The sequence below is a fragment of the Rissa tridactyla genome, chromosome 1 (assembly GCF_028500815.1).
Source record: "Rissa tridactyla isolate bRisTri1 chromosome 1, bRisTri1.patW.cur.20221130, whole genome shotgun sequence".
NCBI classification, from domain to species: domain Eukaryota; kingdom Metazoa; phylum Chordata; class Aves; order Charadriiformes; family Laridae; genus Rissa; species Rissa tridactyla.
Genome location: NC_071466.1, coordinates 96,608,782 through 96,622,871, shown reverse-complemented (window position 1 = coordinate 96,622,871; position 14,090 = coordinate 96,608,782). Strand labels below are relative to the sequence as shown.

The 14,090-nt window shown below is 47.2% G+C and overlaps 1 protein-coding gene across 8 annotated transcripts in view; it reads right to left on the bottom strand.

The window, feature by feature from the left end:
- Positions 1 to 6,650: 6,650 nt before the first annotated feature.
- The window catches only part of NYX (nyctalopin), a 34,387-nt gene continuing 26,947 nt past the window's right edge, over positions 6,651 to 14,090 (bottom strand). For 2 of the 8 annotated variants that reach the window (XM_054212595.1, XM_054189204.1), the window contains exons 2-3: positions 12,679 to 13,002; positions 6,651 to 9,358 (exon numbers count right to left, since the gene is read on the bottom strand). In XM_054212595.1, coding sequence (XP_054068570.1) covers positions 7,959 to 9,358; positions 12,679 to 12,775 — 1,497 coding nt within the window. In that variant the 5' untranslated portion in view covers positions 12,776 to 13,002 and the 3' untranslated portion in view covers positions 6,651 to 7,958. Of the gene's footprint in view, positions 14,087 to 14,090 lie in introns of those variants that run through there. The other 6 variants (XM_054221079.1, XM_054190950.1, XM_054191804.1 and 3 more) reach the window with 6 other exon arrangements.

The following is a 14,090-nucleotide window of genomic DNA, read 5'->3' as shown; positions in this document are numbered from 1 at the left end:
CCTCTCTTGTCCCCTTGCCTGCCCTCGCAAAGCTTGGGCCTCCCTAGACCTCTCCTCCCTCCTCCCCAGTACCCCCGTGCCCGTGAGTCAGCCCTCAGGCTAAGCAAAATAGAAATTAAAAAATAAAACAGTTATTCAAAAATTAATGCCCACAGTCCATGTCCTCTCAGCTACAGGCATGTCCTACAGAGTTCCCAGCATAATCCCGTCTCACCCATCTGGAGCTAAACCAAACACCTGCCACATCCAGACCTCGCTGCCTGTCCTCCGCTGCTCCTCCTGCCACCCAGCTCCTGCCCGGGAGGGCTGTACGCATCCAGGTGCAGAGGTTTTGAGGAGCAGCGGTTACAGGGGAGGCAAGGTGGCTTCAGGCCAGGTGTGGGAGCCAGCCCACAGCGTGGTGCGTGGGGAAGACCTGGCTGCCACGGTCTGCCTCGGCCTGACTCCTGCCAGCCTCACAGTTTGCTTCCTCCACAACCGCTCACAGCTCACCTCCCTCCAGGGGTTAAGCGCCCGCTGGGGCAGCCCTCGCCACATTACTCAGAGACAAGGTTCTCAGAGTTGTGAGGTTTGTGTCCACACGGCTGCTGGAATCCATGCTATACTATGGATCTATACTCTCCGTGGACCTATACTGCCCATTGCTACTGAAGGGAACAGCCCCTTCCCCGTGTTCTCATTGCCCAGTATTCAGTTCAGGAAACCAGTTTTGTCCAAAGCTGACCCAAGGACAGCGGTTCCTTATCCAGCTGTCACACAGCTGTGCAAATGCTAGCGCTAGCCCAGGAGAGAGGCAGAACAGGGCCACCACCTGAGACCTCCACCTCATTTGGGCTACCGTGCGTGTCAGGGCTGCGGTGGTTCAAAGATCCCACACAACTACGGCTCCATGTTGTGTGATCCCACACAACAACTTCTGTGTCCTTGGGCAGAATTGCACGCCTCCTTTCTTATATAACCGAGGCATGGCTTGACCCTGTTCCAGCTGAAGCCAGATAACTCCCAACAGTCATTTCCATAGTATGCAGTCAGATCTGATCAGTCGTTAGATATTTGCTTCGTTTTCATCATTTTAATTAAAGCACATAAGTAACCAGCTCAGAGGCTGCTTTTGTATTGGTTCAGGGATGATGCAGGAGGAGGCAGACGAGCTGCAAAGACGCCATCTTCAAAAAAAGCTGTTTGCACTAAGTAGGGCTAATGACAAGAGACAATGACAAAAGCCCTAGAATAAGGGCATTTTTACAGTGTGTCTTAAACTATAGTGTAGGGCCTATTTTGCTGAAGGGTTTTTTAAATTCAAGTGTTAATTTATTTGGGTCCCAAAAAAAGAGAACATCTCCCCCTGTACCTTCACACCAGATCCATGCTGGTGTGAGTAAATCAAACGGTGAAAACCGGCAATCTTTCCAATTTAGCTTGTCCCCCTTTCAGATATAGCAATTACATTTTCTTATTATCGTCCCCAGTTTAACCCACTTATGCCCAACCTGACTCATAAAATTTTAGGGGAAATAGTTGGGCTCCTAACCATCAAAAAAGAGAGAGGGAGAGGATGATGGTTTTAACTGGGACATGTCAGCGGTCCAGTTTCAAGCACAGCCAGCCCTGCTGCAGCAGCGCAGCGAGGGCACGGGCAAGTTTTGGCTTGGAACCAGAACAAGCAGTTGCAAGCGGGGAAAGGGGGGGCCGGGGGGGCGGAAATAAGGCGGGGGCAGAAGAAGGACACCTTAAGCTTGTCTCATTGCAAACCTATAGCCACCTCCAGAAGCTCCTGTCACAGGTCAAAACCCTTGTCTTAGATGCTGAACAAGCATGAAGTGAAATTAGCTGTTAATCCAAAAAGCAAATAAATAGAATATGCACGTAAAGTAAACCATGGGACAGGTGAGTCTTGGGATTCGTCATACAGAATATAAGATTTATGCTGTACAAATTAAGAATTAACTCTAAATCAGTCCTTAAAAGACAGGGAGATGAAGAGGGAAGTACAATAAAAATCAAAGGATGTGGTGAAGGTAAAAGGTGAGAAAAACTGCAAGACTAATGAACTTTTCACATTCAGGGCTAAAACTAACCACAGAGTACAAGATCAGACTAGTTCAACGAACCACAGGGTCAATGAAATCAGGCTTTGGGCAAGAGTTATTCTGACCAGAAATATCTGTTTGCCATATTTGTATTCATCTTTATATTAGAGCTTAAAACACCAGCTTTGCCCCAAGACAAAGAGACCTTTCGGTGCTTATCTCATCTCGTGCATGGTCAGGTTTTGACATATAGGTGCATCTGCATCATGTAAAATCTGAAGCTTGTCCAACAGCTGGCCACTTGGTAGTATCCCTTTGACACAGTTGTTTCTTAAACCTTACGTATTTTCAGTATTAAGATTATTTTGTTATGCTTAAAAATTAACTATGTGGTTTTCTTTAAATACTTGTGGTACTTTTTCCTTTTTTTTTTTTTTTAATTTGTGGTTATTATTCCATGGCTAACATTTTCTATAAAGCTCTTCTAAACCTGTTTTGGAGGTCGCTGTAGCAGATTGTTCAAACTCCACGGGTCTCTCTCAGATTCAGGTGGGGGGGAGCGGAAGGACCCGATAAGATTCATGTTTGTGCAACAAATCCACACCTTGACCCTACAAAAAGACATTTAGAAAGGTATGCTTGATGTAACTAGAAAGTATTTTTTTCTTACCCAAACTAGCCCTGTCTTCTGAAGCTCGCACTGGGGCGGCAGTGATCATTACAGGCTATTTTCTTGCAAGGCTTCATATACTCCAAAGGAGGAACAGCAGTTTTCTGGAATAAGAAACTTTAACTCAGTTAATTTGGTTCCTCTTGAATTTGTGAGCACAAAAATTATCAGGGGAAAACTCAAATTTTTTTTAGGAGCCAGCAGCTTGGTGTCGTAAAGAGAAGAATTAGCTAAAATACGCAACAACCCACTTCAAAACTGGCAATGAAGTCTCTGAGTCTCAGCTGGCTGCCATCTGCTGCCTTTCTAGCCAAAAGTTGTCTTTATTTACAGTGATTCTCCTTACCCTGGACTTCATATTTCTTTCTGAAACAGAAAAACAATGTAAGACTCCACAAGATAAACAAAATGACTAATAGCTACTTTTCACAGGAGGTTACTGGCAGCAGCTGTAAATTTAAAGTCACAAAAAGGGACATAAAGCCAATGTTGATATTAAACACTGAGTAGGACCCCTAGCAATGCAACATGGGGGCAGAATTCTGAGACCAAGAGATGATACCCAAAATCAGGTCATTTATTTTTTTCTATTTACTTTGACTGCTTCTCCTTTCTAATTTAATAGCAACGGTCAAATACAGTTGCACCAGCGAAGAGCACTGTGTCAACATGTACTATACATTAAACCAAATTGCCTTCTCCCGGGACCTCAGATGCTTCGGTCTGGGAACACCAGCCCTCTGAATAAACTTTGGGCAGGAGGCATATCCTAATACCAGGCAACTTGTGAACATCCCTCCCTCCTGCTTCAAGTAAATGACTGTCGCCTCCCGCTGAGGGCAGGATTGAAGAGTGCCCACATCGTTCTCACAGATGGGGCTTTGCTGAAAATGTTCACAGTTAGTCCAAACAGACATCATTTTGGCAGATGTTTTCAGCCATTTTCCACGCCTTCCAGGTTACAGGCAGTCAATCCAACCAAAAATGACCAATTGGTGAAAAAAAAAAAAATTGTTTGAAGGTTTCCTACCAGCACCTACCCCAGCTTCTGCCTGACCTGGGACAGGGGTGCAGAGCCCGTGCAGGGCAATGATTTTGTAACCTGGGACCCTACTGAAAGGATGTCACGGGTGAGAGCTAGAACGATGTCCTCCCACACACACAGAATCACATCACTTCAGCAGAAGCACATCTACATGAATACCAATGAAATGCTCACCCCATCACCGTCAGGACACTCAGGGTTCGCCGTCACCAGCGCACAGAGAGCAGGGTGGTGGAGGACGTGAGTGCAGTCGCACCGTGGTGCTTTTATGCCCATGTGCTCCTGGGGGGGTAGCGGCAAGGTGCATGGCAGGTGATGTGGCCCCCAGCAGTGCTGCAGTGCTCCCGGTACTCGAGATTTCTCCCTTCTGCTGCCCTCTTGCCCAAGGACAGCCTCAGGCCCCGCAGCACCGCACCCTCCTAGAGCAGAACCTGCTTTATGAGTACCTCGGCCTCTGGCACAGTGACATGGACGTCCCAAAGCCAGCGTAAATTGAGACTGGCATCTCAGCGGGGCTTGACCTGAGGCTCTTTGACATCTCTGGAGGTGCCTTAGTCTAGAGGCAGATTTTGAAAACAGCATTGATTTGTGAAGGGACTCTGAGCCATGGACTTGTAACCAACAGCTGGTTCGGGTTTACCAGCTGGAGCACAATTTTGCAGCAGGAGTCCTGTCCAAGAAAATAAAAAAGTCAAACTATTCATGCAAAAGGCAGATCCCTAATTTAACTTGTTTTCCAACCAATAGATTCAAAACAAAGACAAAAAAAATATGCAATCGTGAGTTGGCATCTACCCATGTAATCGGTGAAACAAGCCCTTTGCTAAGAGCTCAGAAACAAGGAACGTGAAAGAATGAACTGGGCACTTCCCATCTGATCCAAGCTTTCGCAGTGCTGGAAGTTGTGCCAGGGCTTTTGAGGGGCCGTACTTCACTGTCCTTCCCAGAAGGCTGCTGCTCTTCCAGGTAAGTGCATGCAAAAGCCAATGCCTGAGCTGAGCAAAGAGGATTATGAGGGAAGAGCAACCCGGAGGCGAGAGGAGCAAAGCGAGAGAAATGCACAGGCTCACGGGCTTTTCCTGATCGACTGGGAGCACTCACGTGCCGGATGCCCTGTACGGCTGGAAACGCACATTGCTGATCGCTCATCTCAGAGTGGGGAGCAGGATTTCGGAGCAGGAGAGCATGAAGTCTGTCCCCATTACTGGAGGGAAGCTGAAAGCCCATTACATGCATCATGATGCCAGCCACGCACTTTCTAGGCAGCCGCAGCTGTATTACAGCAGCACGGGGAAAGCGTTCTGGGGCAAGCAGTTAGGGTGTTTGACTACAAGATACATGATCGATGCCCAAGGTCACTGGCCCGTTGTCACACAGTAAAGTACGATATACAGTCCCCTTGTCTGTCACCTGACACTGCCATCTCTGCTAAAAACCTACATTTTAAGGTGCTTCACATTCAGATCTGCCATTCCTGCAGATGACACAGAAACATCTTTGAAACACTAATTAACGTGAAAGCCCGTATTCAACAGTTGCACAGTAAGACAATCTTCAGCTCTAATGTATTTTGGTGCAGAAAATGAAAATGAAAATGTGGGTTATAAAAACAATTCGCTCATGAGGCATCCGTACTTACAGGAAGTGAAATAAAACCATTTGTGCTCAATATCCTACCATCTGTGCCAAGCCTATTGATAAACCTTCCCTGACAGGATGAAATACTGCTCTTGTAAAGGCATCCTTAACATAATACGCCTCTACAGCATTGGGCTGGACTAGGTTTGAAAAACAGCCTTTTATAATACACAGATGAATTTAGCACTTAAGAAGATTAATGGATTCGTAAATAGCCTGGAAATCCAAACTCATTGAATTTAGTTCATGGAACAGGTCAAATAGGCATTTATCAAACCATCTGGCATCCTCCTTCCCTGGGGAAAAACTGTGGTTGAGCTACGGGTAGCTGAGGAGCCATCGCAACAGGGAGGGTTCGGTTTTCCCTGTACTCGGCTTTCCTCTAGACATTGCTGGTGCTAATTCAAAAGCAGTAGATCTTTTCGGACAGGGTGCTGCAGACCAGAGCAGGCTGCCCCAAGCCACGTGGCTCAATGCCGCTGGAGATGCCACCTTTTTGCTGGCAAAATGGGCAGGCAAAAAAAAGAAAAAAAGCAGCTTCCCTGTCTCACGTGGCAGCCACCGCGGGCGTTCAGGAGCGCGCAGTGATTTTGTGCGTGGGGTGATGTCGGCTTCCGACAGAGATGTTTACCCTGCGGGCTGTGGGACCGTCCGTGGGCCTGTTCACAGACGCGCTGGGGTGACAGCGCGGCTTGAGGCCAAGGGCATTAACTCTGGCTTACGGCTGGCCTGGCCCGGCCCGGCCAGGGTGAACAGACCCGACCCAGGGCACCTTCGCTGAAGCAGTGAGACCTTTCTGAAAAAGTTTATTTATTTCCCCAGTTCTCCCAGACTCCCAATCACAGATGTGAGGGGGGCACGGGAGCTGCTAAGAAAAAGTCTTTGTGCACTGAATTTGTACATTACCCGCCATTTTTCAGGAGTTCAATGCCCGAAGTCCTTCTTGAGCTGGCCTGTCCTTTGCATAGGTTTTTGGGCACCCACCAGCGTGTGGCTGGGGGAAGGGGCAGAGACAAGGGCAGCCACCCTCCGTCATTTTTAGCCAACATGTTGTCCGTGCTGAACCACCAGCTTAGCAAAACCTGAGCCAGGGTGGCTCCCCCTCTGCCGCTGCTGCTCCAGCACCCACCAGGACTGAGCCGGGGCAGGGGTGGAGGTCACATTTGTGTTGAATCGCTCAGAAAAACGCAGGGATTGGGGGAAAAAAAAAGGTTTAGGAAAATGTTTGAAAGGGTTTTTTTAATTCATTTTCATTTTTATTCCCATTTCATGACATTTTAGCAGTAATAAAGGATTGTATATGTTGTATCATTTCACATGAACATGTACACCATAGTATGATAAGCTGTGTATAATGAATATAGTTTAAATATCACAGAAGTGTATTTCTATATAGTCACTTTTTATAAAGCATTGCTACTTAGCATAAATGTAAGCATAGTCATGTTCTAAGTCAAAGTGTCTATTCATTATGCCGCAATAAATAGCTTGCCATTTGCTCTAGACCATAAAAAGGACATTCATGTGTACCCATTTGAGTAGCCTACAAAAAAACCACCGGAGTAATTCAAGGATCTCAAAAGAAGAAAATATATTTTTGAGCAGTTTATTTTTGAGAGCAAAATATCAAATTATTTTATTAATGTGCTCTGATAGAGATAACTTAATTCTTTCTGGTCACAGTAGCAGCTTTCACTGAAGATTTCAAAGAATAAACATGTAAGATGCCATATAAAAGAAAATGACGGCATAGTTGGTTAGTACAACGTAGTATGACATGGTATGCAGTATTAGTGGTGGAAATACAAAATAGTTACTGCTGCATTTGTCATCTCCCTGCTCTGCCCATGCTGTCATGCCATGAAATAATCTACAAATAAAACTAATATATTCCTTGAGATGATGGATTCATTGAAAAATAAATACACATTTGAAATAGATGTTAATAAGTGAACTCTTATATTGCAATAGCTTTTTCCTCAGAGACGAATGTTTTGACGAACATGGGTCTGTCTTGGGTTCTCCTGCACCTGTGCCAGGGTAGCAGGGGGAGAAAGGATCAAAATCCTGTCTGTAGTCATGGCCAAAACACTCTGTCTGTCCCAGACCCACCCGGGGCAGGTGCCCTTCCCAGATGCTGTTCTCCTTCTCACTAGGGATAGTGCTGCATCCCGGGATGCTGCCCAGGGCAGCCCCACTGGAATAAACAGCGCTGCACCACCATTCACACAGAACCGTCTTCTCTCTGCTCCCAGCAGGGGACATCGCGTGTCTCTAAGTGAAACAACCCTACTGCCATTCTTTCATTGCTCGTCTTCCACACAGCTCTGCAAGTGTCTGGGGGGCTCTGAGACCCCACAGGGCAGCTTTCTCACCCAGAGTGGGTGGGACTCAGCTTTCAACCAGATCCCAACAGCTCCCAGGGGAATCTGGAGCCAGATCCAACCAACCCAACCCAGGAGAGTTTGAAGCCAGATATGTATCCAAGGCCAGCGATACGAACCTTTCCCCAATGACTAGGTAGGTATAGGGACTAAATGCTTAAGCAGGACCCATGCTCCAGGCAGCCCTTGGACTATTTGTGCTGCAAAACAAGCACTGTAAAAAGTACTGGGAGGTAAAAAGAGAAGGGGACAGCCTCGACACTGTCTTCCCCCATCCCAGAAGAAACCCCATCAGTCAGTCCAACCAACTGTGTGGTGTTACTGTAGACTTCAGTGGTGTTTGCCACCTCTTCGGGAATACCCATCTGGAGCAAGAGTTTGGAGATAAGGCTGTTGAACTTGCTCTCTGTGGTAGACCAAGGCTCTTCACTTGGGGTCGGGCCTTCAGATGTGATGTTTAGCTCCCCTGGGTCAAGACAGTAACCTTCTGGCGATCTCTCATAGAGTACGTCCATAAGGTCAATCCCAGCTACTGAGGAGGGGGAGGCACAGGGAATATCCCTGACGAGCCTGTAATTCTCCATCCACTCCTTCAGCCACTCGATGCGGCAGTCACACTCCCAGGGGTTGCGGAAGAGGTACAGCCGCCCGAGGAAGTACACTGGCTGGAAGACAGAAAAGGGCAGCGTCGTCAGGTTGTTGCTGTTTAAGTGCAACGCGACAAGGCTGGTGAGGTTTTCAAAAGCCCCTTCCTCAATGTAGTTGATCCTGTTGCGGTCCAGGTAGAGGACTTCCAGTTCCCCCAGGTCCCTGAACCAGGTGTTGGAAACATTCCTGAGGAAATTCCCCCCCAGGTTGAGCATCTTCAGGCACCTCAGACCATCGAAGGAGTTTTCTGGAAGCTCACTGATCAAATTGTCGTTCAGGTACAGGTACTCCATCTTCTGGCAGCCCTGAAAAGCTCGCTCATGAATAACATTTATCCTGTTGTCCTGCAGATTCAGGTATTTCAGTTTGGTCAGGCCCTGCAGGGAGTTATAGGCTACCGCTTCGATCCTGTTTCTCTCCAGGTAAACGTGGGTCAGGTTCTCCATGCCCCTGATGGCACCTGGGATCCTCCGAAAGTTGTTCTGGAAGCAGAAGAGCTCCTGCAGAGCAGGCAGCTCGATGAAGATCCTGTCCGGGATGTTGAAAAGATTGCAGTCCGCCAGGTCCAGCTTGACCAGCCGTCTGAGGGCAGTGAAAGTCCGCGTGTGGAGATAGCGAATGTACTCGTTGTGGGCCATCTTCAGCTCGGTCAAGCTGGGCAGTCCCTTGAAAGCCCCTGGGGTGATGAAGGAGATATTGTTGTGGTTGAGTGACAGGGATTTGAGGGAAGGCAAGTTCCCAAAGGCCCTCTCGGAGAGGAACTTGATACTGTTTTTGTCCAGGTTGATAGAGGAGGCTTCGCAAGGGAACTTGCTAGGGATCTGCCCCAGACCGGCACGATCACAGAGGACGGAGCAGCTCCGCTCCTGGGTGCACACGCAGTTGGCAGGGCAGGACCGCACGCAGGCCCACACCGCCTGGGCGTGGGGGACCCAAAGGATCACTGACAGAGAGGAACACGCCGTCCCCATGGAGGCATGGGAGGAGAGAATCAGGATGCGGTGTTAGAAAATATATTAATCACAACAGGAAAAACAAATTACGCTGTCTTTGCCTTCCTTCTAGCCAGGCTAATTGCCACTCACTACTTGTACGCCAATGCTGACTGAGGAGCTCTCGTGAAAGATTCCTAAAAGTCTTCTACTGGGGTTTTTAAACCCTCTGAGAAGGTGTGTGTGTATATATAGATATATATATAAAAAAGTATATATATATATAAAATGTCATCTGGAACATCATCTCTGTTTAATTTCTGTCCCCAAGATGAGGAATCACCTAGACTGAAGTATTTCTCAGTGTCTCTGTGATTGGTCTCTCTGCAAGCTGACAGGGACATGGTTTGGCCAGGAAGCAGGCCAAGATATGCTTCGAAGGCCAGCAGCTTCGGATGGGTTGTGTCCGGCAGCAGGCAAGGCAGATCAGTTAGTTCCCTGGGGCACATCAAATTCATGCCTTTTGCTTTTTTCTTTTCTTTGTTCATTCAACCTAACATTTCTCCACCAGAGCCATGAGCTGGTGCAGCACTGAAAGGGAACTATCAGCTGCTAAGGATGCAGTACAGTGTTTAAAAACACACTCCCTTTGTATTTTGGTAGAAAGGCATGAGGAAAAACAAATTAAGGGATATTGGTCAGCTGCTTTCTTCATGATCTCACCATAGCTAAGACACTGTGCAGCTCTAGCACAGTTTTTACTGTTTTGCCACTTCTCAAGACAGCTGTGACAATGTCTTACTCTTGATGGGAGCAGCTGCTTTGTCCTTTTATCGGCCTGGCATGGGAGGTGTGTGGCTGTTGTGGTTTCTTTTCAAGTTAGGCCCATGCAGGTGGACGTACAAAGAGGAAGAGAAGGTAAAAGCTCTTGGGGACAAATCAGAGAAGAATGAAAGGAACAGGAGACATCAGTCTCCAGGGACAGGCATTTTTGTGGGGGAAAAGCATCCGGTCAACCAGACACCTGTGAAATAAATTCATTAGAGAGGAAAAACTGAAGGCAGAGCTCATTTTGTAACTGGTCACAAGGGCATATCCTACCGGCCACTCAACAAAATGAGAAGCCACACCAGCGAACTCTCCGTGTAGTCACCAGCAGGAAGCAGTGGTATTGCTACTGACTGGTTTTTCTGCTGCAGTTTATTGGCTCCCACACAAGCACAAGCCTTTCATATTTTCTTCAACAAGACATGAGATACCATCTTTACCAACAGCCACCTTTATTACAGCACTGCTGGGATTCCGTCGCTGCTGCTGCGTGCCTGGTAGCCCCAAGGGCTGAGGCACAGGGAAGAGGGTTTCCCCCACATTCCTGCTGACTCTCTGGAGAGGGACACTCCCAGCAGCCGGGCAGCCTCTCCCCACCGATTTGCAGCGCAGCAATTGCCCACTACAGCTGTATTCCCGATGGACATTTTTATTGAGACAAACTTGTGAGGTGATATCCCAGGAAGCATCAAGCTTTTATTTTTGCAGCCCCTAAGGCTTTAACGTACAGACCAAACTACAGTTTGAAGTGCAATTGCTCTGCCCTTTCTCCATCCTTTTTAAATGCAAGAGGCACAGTACTGTATTTTTGAGTTTATGCTGCCTGTGTCTTCTTCAAGCAGGAGACTTGCAAAACCAGTTGCTGGGCAGGTCCTTATTGACAGGACATCAACCCAGGAGCTTCCCAGCCTGGTTCTCTTTGAACCAACCTGAGCACTGCATGTAGAAGAAGGATTTAGATACATGGAGGGAGCATCCCAGAAGGACTTCAGCTGTGGCCTCTTTATCGAAATTCAGGTCCCATCAAATCTGGCTATGTAATTGTGACTAAAGAATTAGCAAAACAGCATGACTTCCAGGATAAATGATAGTGAAGGACTCTTAAGAGGTGGAAAGGCTTTTAAACAGGTTGTCATTTTGTTTGTTTGTATGTTCTTCTTTTTCCTGAGCCCTTATCTAACAGCCATGGCTAAAGGAAAGGGCCCTTCAGCCAGGGCCCTGGGTAGACAACAGGCGAGGAGCCTAAGGACAAGAGGGGGAACAAGACGCCGTCTTAATTGCTCTTTCTTCATGCAGGCTGCCCAGGGGCTGCCTCATTCGCTACCCTTTGCCCCAGATCACACTGTTGCTTGCAAACAGGGGCATATGTTGTTTTTGTTGGGCAGTTACATAAACTGAAGGCCAGACAGATTAAGGATTTGCCTGTTCCCAAATGTCTGACCTCAGGTGGCTGTCTGGAAAGGATGGATGCAAGTGTTGCTGCTGGAACGGGAGCCTTATGTGGGCTCAGGGTGACATCCAGAGGGGCATATGTGCATAGGCTGTCCTATATGTGAGGTTGTCCCAAGCAAGTTCAATGTTTAGCTACAGTCACCCCGAGCTCAGTCACATCTCTGGCCTTCAGAGAAGACCTCCTCCAGCAGCTGTGTACACTGTGTGCAGCATAGGAATGAGCACGCTGCTAACCATGTCCCATCCTTCCCCTCCCTGCTTGTTCTCTAATTGCTTGATAAAGGAAATGTCTGTACCCACACCGTAGCCAGCCTGTTCGCCTTTTACCCAAGGGTGTTTCAGTGCCAAACTTGGGTCTTTTGCTAGTGGCATTTCACAGCACACTTCTAAAATCTCTATTCACAAGTGTGTCTCTCTGCATTGTGCAGTACACAGAAAACAAACACTTGAGGACCATCCAACTAGAAAACAATCCCCTGGCAACAGGAGCTCAGAGGAGCCCCTCAGCACCGCAGTCTTCGTAGCAATTTCTCTTTTTCTTGCAAAGGAACCCCACCAAACCCTTGGGAGAGACACTGCTCAGAGCACAGGACCTCAGATCTCTGCTGTTGGCCAGATCTCCTCTGACCAACACAGCATGAAACATTCCCACCTCTCCTTCCTTACTCCTTCCCCTTCCCCAAAAAAAGATGTTCTTTGCTTTTTACACCATGGCAGCAGACAGGGCAGAGCTGGAAGATGCCTCCAACTCATTGACACACGGTGCTCAAACAGGGGTTTAAGAAAAAGGGTGAAATACAGCAATAAGGAATAAACAAAATTCCATCCAGGGATGATGTCTTTTGCTCTTTTAAATACTGCTGTAATTCAGTATTTGAAAGGAAGAGTGAGAGACTGAAAAAATGTTTGCAGAGTTTTCAGAAAGGTAAAGAGACAATGATTGCAATAATTGAGTATTTAACCTACACCTTTTCAAACGATCTCTGTAATCCACTATTGGGTAACGCAGAATAAGAGTATACTCACCATTTAAAATGATGGCAAACATTACCTTGATTATTCACTAGTGACATTTCAGGTCTGGCAAGCGAACTTGAGGGATCTAAAAGCACACAGGAAGAGCAGAGACAGGTTTCATCCTCTGTCATTTCCCTGCATCATTTTCCCACAATAAGGTCTGTGTTTAGAAAGGAAGAGCAAAGAAAAAGCTCTTCTCCACATGCTTTCAAACTGAAGAAGTCCCCAGCACCTTCCTGGTGAGCATCTTTCTTCCACCACTGACCTTCTCAGGGAATCCTGCAGCTTTGTGCTACACCTTTTTACAAGCTCCTCCGCATTCTTCCCACCAGCCGTGCCAAGGACAGGTTCCTATCATCTGAGGTGGGAAAAGATCACCAACAGTAAGACACTGGCCATCTCCCCAGGAAATAGGTGCTGGTACAGAGGAGCATAACCGGCTTAGCATCAAACAGCCAAAACTCAAATTCCCAACAGAAATCATGTTAGATACATTGCTTACCTAGCCCAGCAGTGGCTGTGTCCTCCCTCCGGCTCATGAGGCTGCCATTAGCCATACGAGTCAGTCTCTGAAAAGTTGGCATTTTTTTCTCGCAAGCTATCATTTAATGGCAGGAAAATCCTCTGTATCAGAGGAGGATTAGCGGAGATGGAAGAATGTGTCTGTCCTCTAAAGCTCCCCAAGCAAAACAGGGATTGCAGACATACCAAACTGACGCTTTCTCCCCTCTGCCAACTTACTCTCCCCCCGCCATTAAAAACAAACAAACAAACAAACAAACAAACAAAATGATACCGTCCAGAATTGGATTGCTACCATTCAGACAGCATTGCTGAAAGTCATTACTCCACTCCCCATTATATAATGGCAGAGGAGGTGGAAGCGGAGGGTGCAGCCCAAATGTTATTATATTTGGGAGCAAGCACGGGCTTATGGTTTCCCTTCGTTGAGCTCTCCAAACCGACACAGCTTGGGACTCTCCTCCCCCATGCAAACTTTCCCAGCCCCAGCATGGCTCACACGCTGCTAAGAGGATGCCGGTGAGCTTTACTTCGCTGGGAATTGCTCCTGAAGGACAAGGAGATGCCAACAGCCCTGGGAGAAGGGTCAGCAAACACAGGGAGCTTGCATGGTGTATATGGGCTGGATAATAACCAACTCTGTCCTGCCTATGTGCGTGCTTTGCTTGTGATGCTGCAGCTGGTGCGTGGAAATCATAAGGACAGGTTCTGTATGTGGCGATGTTTTAGCATTCAGGATGTGAATTGGTTTTTAAAGCCTTTTCTGACAGAATGATGATGGTTTCTTTGGAGAGTGGGGGCTGAATAAGTGAGTTATTTCAGCCTCCCATGCCTTAGGTAATTGCATTCACCATGTCAGAGGGAAAAATAGCTCTACTCTATTTCTGAGTGAATTATTCTGGGTTTGCTTTTTTTTTTTTTTTT